This window comes from Pelecanus crispus, chromosome 7, assembly GCF_030463565.1.
Source record: "Pelecanus crispus isolate bPelCri1 chromosome 7, bPelCri1.pri, whole genome shotgun sequence".
Taxonomy (NCBI): domain Eukaryota; kingdom Metazoa; phylum Chordata; class Aves; order Pelecaniformes; family Pelecanidae; genus Pelecanus; species Pelecanus crispus.
The window spans coordinates 10,571,915-10,577,914 of NC_134649.1; the positions used below are offsets into that span (position 1 = coordinate 10,571,915).

General features: G+C 47.2%; 1 protein-coding gene across 1 annotated transcript in view; it reads right to left on the minus strand.

The window, feature by feature from the left end:
• Positions 1-5,470, minus strand: part of TMC3 (transmembrane channel like 3) — a 28,214-nt gene extending 22,744 nt beyond the window's left edge. Inside the window, exons 1-3 of the mRNA XM_075714377.1 lie at positions 5,361-5,470; positions 3,935-4,078; positions 1,907-1,982 (exon numbers count right to left, since the gene is read on the minus strand). Coding sequence (XP_075570492.1) covers positions 1,907-1,982; positions 3,935-4,078; positions 5,361-5,470 — 330 coding nt within the window. The remainder of the gene's footprint in view (positions 1-1,906; positions 1,983-3,934; positions 4,079-5,360) is intronic.
• Positions 5,471-6,000: the final 530 nt, after the last annotated feature.

Consider the following 6,000-nt stretch of genomic DNA (forward strand, 5'->3'; position numbering starts at 1 on the left):
AGGGCCTTACGAAATCAGGGAGTTTCATAGTAATGTCCCTAACCCGGGCCCCAGGGAGGCAGCAGACTTCCCTGTGGGATGGGTCCGGATGGCAGATTGGGCCCTCAGTTCCCTGCAGGAGGGAATCGCCTACCACACCCTCCTTTTTTTCTTAACAGGGGCAGTCTTAATCCGTGGGGCTGACTGACCGGCCCTTGGCAACCCCCTGGCTGGACCTTCACCTTCACCTACCTCCCCGCTTGCCTGGCCCTCAGCTCCCGGAGCCCCGTATCTGTTGTGTGAGGGCAGCTGGGAAGGTGACAGAGGCCGGGAGGGGATTCGCCTGCCTCCCCAGGCAGGGACCTGTTTCCATTCCTCCCCGTCTCTTAGGTCCCCTCCTTCTGCTTGCTGGCAAGAAGGTAGGGGATCCTCTGCTCCTTGTGGGGCCTCCGCCTGCTGCCTTGGCCCCAGGGACGGCAGGGTGCGGCTCCACCAGTCTATCTCCATCTCACACTCCCTGATGCTCCTCAGCATTTCCACCTCCTCCTTCAGCTCTGCCACCAGGCTGAGCAAATCATCTACGTGGTCACACCGAAGATATTTGCCGTCTCCACTGCCTTCCGCTACAAGCGACAGGCTCAGACACTCCCTGCAGCCAGAGACCTGGATGGCTGCATGTTTGTGCTGGAGCTCCGCCTGGGTTGCCGCATTCCTTCTGGCGGCGGCTTTCAGGCGAGTGGTAACCATAGCTGCCAGGTCCTCTCCTGGGAGGATGATGACCACTGCCCGAGTTTCCCTTTGGAGCTAGGAGCGGGGGTCCTTGGCCTTCCCCGCACGCCCTGACCCTGCAAACTGCCGCGCAAACTGAAGCTCCACGCCCTCCTGAGGCGCCTCGCCCTGTTTGCCCGTCCTGGTCGCCTGCGCTCCCTGGGGGCTGCTTTTACAGGTGGCGGGGTTTGGCCGCCATCACTCCTGTCCCCACCCACGCTGCGTCAGAGCTGCCGCACGTCAGCAGCTCGCCCTTTCCCACTCTTTCCCGCTCTAGGCGGGGGGCTGGGGTGCCTGCTCTCTCCCTGTGCTTTTTGCCGCCTTAGCAAGGGTGCCCCAGCACGACTGTCCGCTCCGGAGCCCTTCGCCTTGGTGACTGGAAAGCAGTACTTTTAACCTTTGCTGTAGGCCAACATAACAGAACAGCAGATACATATGCAGCCTTTCGCTTGTTCATGTGAATAAAATGCATGGTGTTCCATTTTATTATTACAACCCTGCCTTTTTGAATTAAGATAAGTTACTCCTTATGATGAGAAAAATATTCTTGACTGCTTAGATGAGTAAAGATCTCGTCTCTGTTAGTTGCATATCAGGGTCAATTTCCTACATGTTACTAATTTCCAGCAACTAAGGCCAGGGTCTATTTTCAGCGTTGTGAAAAGAATTTGAACCTAATCTTAGCAAATCTATAAGTATTAGGCAAGCAAAACTTTAACAGTGTATTTACCATAATCTATTGTAGGATTGTCTTCCAAACTTAAAGCTAGACACATTTTCCATACTAAACTATTGAACTATGGCCCCAGAGTCTGGTGAAACAGCTCTTCAGAGAACACTGACATCTTGTTGTTGGTATCCCATTCCCATCACCCCCTCTAGCAGGCATCAATATTTGTAGATTATTTGAGAAGGAAGCTTATACTGCATTAATAGGAGGACATCCATCCCTCAACACATCAAATTAGTCTGCAAAAATGTAATTACTAAATTCACAATAGAAGAAAAAAGAAGGAGCTTTTAACTGCTCTTTCCTCCCTCTACAGAGTTCCTGAGGTGGAGATCAGGACTGCATAGCAAACATACGCTTCTGTGAATGAAAACTGCAGATGACTATTGGTATAGAAAAGAGCCGTAATTTAAGAAAAAGCAGCTGTACCTCTGCACCAGCAGCTTGGTAACCTCTTGTTCTCGTGAGCCTCCCTTCATACTTCAGTACGATCTCCTTCGCCTGCCTGCACAAGAAGGTGGAAGTTTATTTTACATTGATCCTGTTACTCGGAGCACCTTATTCCACACAAGTAGCAACTAGCAAAGTTGTCAAATGCTCTGAAATACTATCATGGACTGTCTCCATAAAATCCTTAACCAGGCAAAGGTTTTTTCTTTTCCTATTGAGGTTTTTACTGACACTTTAAAACCACTGAGAATTTTGGCTGAGAAAACTCAGCATTCAAAAGTTTGACTGCAGGGAGAGTTTTCTATTCCTCTAATATTTTTCTCTATCCTTTTGACTCAAAGTCTTTCTTTTAGAATGGCACAACCTAAATGAGTAAAGTAAAAAGATCCCCATTACAGTCTGGTTAATCTTATGTGGCTACTAACACCTCTTCTGCAAATATGGTGTAGCGCTCTTGTAAGATGCAAAGAGGGCATGTTCATCTGGTCATACGCAGTCTTTGACCTCAGCAGAAGGTGGATGGGGACCACCAAAAGCTCATCAACAGGAGCAGGAAGGCAGCAAGTCACAGACTGTGCCTGAGAGAAAAATCTCTCTTTGCTTCCAAGATTACACAACAGCCCTACTGCTGGTAGGGATTCCTCATTACTAAAATGCCATCCTAGCATCATACAGGGTCTTAAGAGAAAGCTGCCTGATTAAAAAGAAAAGTAAAGCAAGCCCCAAACAGATTACACTGTGAAAGACCTGACACAATTTAGACAGGTGGCCCAAAGAGTTAGGCACCCACTCTTTCATTGTAAATTTGGAATTATTAACATAATTGTTGCAATCTTAAATTGTGAAGCATAGAATCATAGAATGCTTTGGGTTGCAAGGGACCTTTAGAGATCATCTAGCCCAACCCCCGAACATGTTATTACCTGTCCTGGTTTCAGCTGGGACAGAGTTCATTTTCTTCCTAGTAGCTGGCATAGTGCTGTGTTTTGGATTTAGGATGAGAATAATGCTGATAACACACTGATGTTTGAGTTGTTGCTAAGTAGTGCTTATGCTAGTCAAGGACTTTTCAGCTTCCCATGCTCTGCCAGGTGCACAAGAAACTGGGAAGGAGCACAGCCAGGACAGCTGATCTAAATTGCCCAAAGGGGGATTCCATACCATATGGCATCATGCTCAGTAGATAAACCGGGGAAAGTTGGCCGGGGGCCACTGCTTGGGGACTGGCTGGGCATCCATCAGCAGGTGGTGAGCAATCGCATCATGCATCACTTGCTTTGTATATTCTTTTATCACTATTATTATTATTGTTATTATTTTCCCTTCCTTTTCTGTCCAATTAAACTGGCTTTATCTCAACCCACGAATCTTACTTTTTTTTCCCCTGATTCTCTCCCCCACCCCACTGGCGGCTGGGGAGTGAGCAAATGGCTGTGTGGTGCTTAGCTGCCTGCTGGGTTAAACCATGACATTACTACACTGAACGTACCTTTTAAACCTCCTAGTGTTCAGTATTTCCTGCCATTTACAATATATTACCAGAAGATTATGACCAGCTTCTGTTCTCATACTATGCAATTGTCACATGTAATTACCTTGAAAATGGCAGACTGTTTTTCCTTTTTGGGACAGAGTGAAACAATTCAGCTTAAAAGTGTATTACTGCGCATTACCAACAGCCTTTCCTTGGACCATTGAATAGCTGACACACTGTTTTAATAGTTAATAGCCAAAGCGTGATTTCTTGCTCTCTGTTCTGTACAGTGACTGTCTAAAGGGAGCCACAGGCATGCAACAGGAGACAACTTCACCTGCAGACTTTCCACCCCAAGGCTGCTGCCTTCAGCCAGCTCTCAGATCTTGTCAGAGCATCCTCATGGTATGCTTTCCTAGTAGCTCTTAATCATTTCTGTGTGCAATCCCTTCCAGCTTACACTGAAAAACTTCTGAGGCTGGAAGCACCGTCACAGTCAGTGAGCCTGAAAGCTTTTGTGCAAACACCTTTACCTGAGCGCCCTCAGCTTCTGCCTCATCGGCCATGGCCGGCACCGGATGTTGGACATGATCTCTTTCTGGTACTGGATGTTCTGAAAAATCTGCTCTGGGTCATGGCTCTCAGCCTTTTCTTCACCAATATCATCGTCTGAGTTGCTGGCAGCCCAGCACACACCCCACAAGAGGAAAAACAAGACAAATTATTCCCAGTCAGATCCCCAGCAAACTTGATTTGCGCAGGATCCAACCTATTAGAGCAATATAACAGCAGTGAGCTAGGGAACTCGCATGACCTTATTGTTTTAAAGTAGATGAATAATTCGGGTGATTTCCCCATCTCCAGGATGTGCCTCTTTTCCTCCCCACTGCTTGCTGCTCAGTCATAAATTATCCCCGCTCCCCACCACAAATCCCAGTCTTTCTTCTCTGAGCATTTCTAACCTTACAGCTTGTACATCATGCTAGCAAGACACTCTGTAGGTTTTTCTGGAACAAAGTGCTGTCTGAACATTTCCAGCAAGAGCACTTAACATTCATTTATTCAGCACGTGGTGTTGGCTTTTTATTTTGATTGTCATAATGATAAAATATTTTCTTGTTGGAGCGGGGGGAACAGATGCTTAGAATGCAGTCGCCCTTTGTTCCTGTTCCCTGCAGAGGGGGACGGGAACGTGGGACCCCGCAGCCCAGGATTTACTTGTCCCTGTAGAAAGACTGATGTGCTTTGGTGCAGATTTCTGTGACTTATTATTAAATCATCTTTTCTGATGCTGTCACCACATTTGCTAAGCTACAGCTCTCTCAGTTCTCTGAAACAGGGTACTGGATGTGAAACAGCAGCAATGCTCATTCTTGCAGAGGCTTAGGTCTAAAAACCTGTGGTGACTTTCCCACTGAATGAAATGGCAAGATCTGAACTACTGCAACAACCACCGGCTAGGAAGTTTTCTAATTGTATTGCTATGTACTTGTTGGGAAAGTTCCCTGCAATTTTGCTGAAAAAGCAACACCTTTTAAACACTTAGAAATAAATCATAACCTAAACCATGCCTTATAGGAACGTTCAAAGGACATACTTTGTCAGACCACTGATCTGTCGGTCCATAGTCCCTCTCCCCTTGGTCACAGGGGACATTCAAGGGAAATGTATAATTATGCAGGAAAAGTATACAGAGATTTCTTACCCTGCTATACCCTGAATCCTTTGGAGTTACAGTGTTTTAGGTACAATGTTTATATTGCAGTATGAAACATGACTTTTGTGAAAATAAAAATACAAAGAGGTTTGAAATACATCGAAATATGGAGAGAGGAGTGATTTTTCTCACACTCTTTTCCATGTTACCACACTCTGTCCAAATGAAAGTGAAAAGACAAGATCCCACTTTTGTGCTAGGCAAGGCAGATGTGCACTTCAGGAGAGAGGAGGGTCCCTTACCTGTGGGGTGGCTCCTGGTAGGTGTAGATGCCAGCGTGTCGCTTCACTGTTCGATACTTTTTGCAGGACTTGGCAGTTTTTGCTGCAGCAGAGCTGGTTGCTGCTGCCATGGTGGCAGCTGCCGCCGGCACCAGGTGAAACTCTGCCGCGCTGGAAGGAAGCCTTTAGCTCACCCGTCAGATGTCTCATAAGCAGCCAAATGTTATTAAGTAGAGAGCAGCAAGCGTCTGTGAGCCCTGCTGAGCAGAGGATTGCTGCCTGCGCCTGGTGCTCCAGCCGTGGAGAGGACCTGCTGCTTGGCAGTGCCTGCATGCCTTAAAGCGGCAGTGCACAGCAGCCCCTGCCAGGGTGCTTTTAAGCGAGATGCCCAGAAGCAAGGTAGGGAGCAGAGTCCAAGGGTGGGCCAGCTGCAGTCCTTAATTCAGAGCTACATTTCCCTTGCAATGAATGAGGTATTCCTTCAAAGCGCCATCCCACTGCACCATGCTGGCCTGCTCTGGGTGTTGTTTCCAATGAATGCACTGGACATACTGTTGACATCTTTGCTTCACGTGCTTGAGAGAACGTTATTGCTCAAGTAAAGCAAGACAGTTTGCATTTTGGCCTTGACTAACAGGGAAAATGCAACGTCATTCTCCCA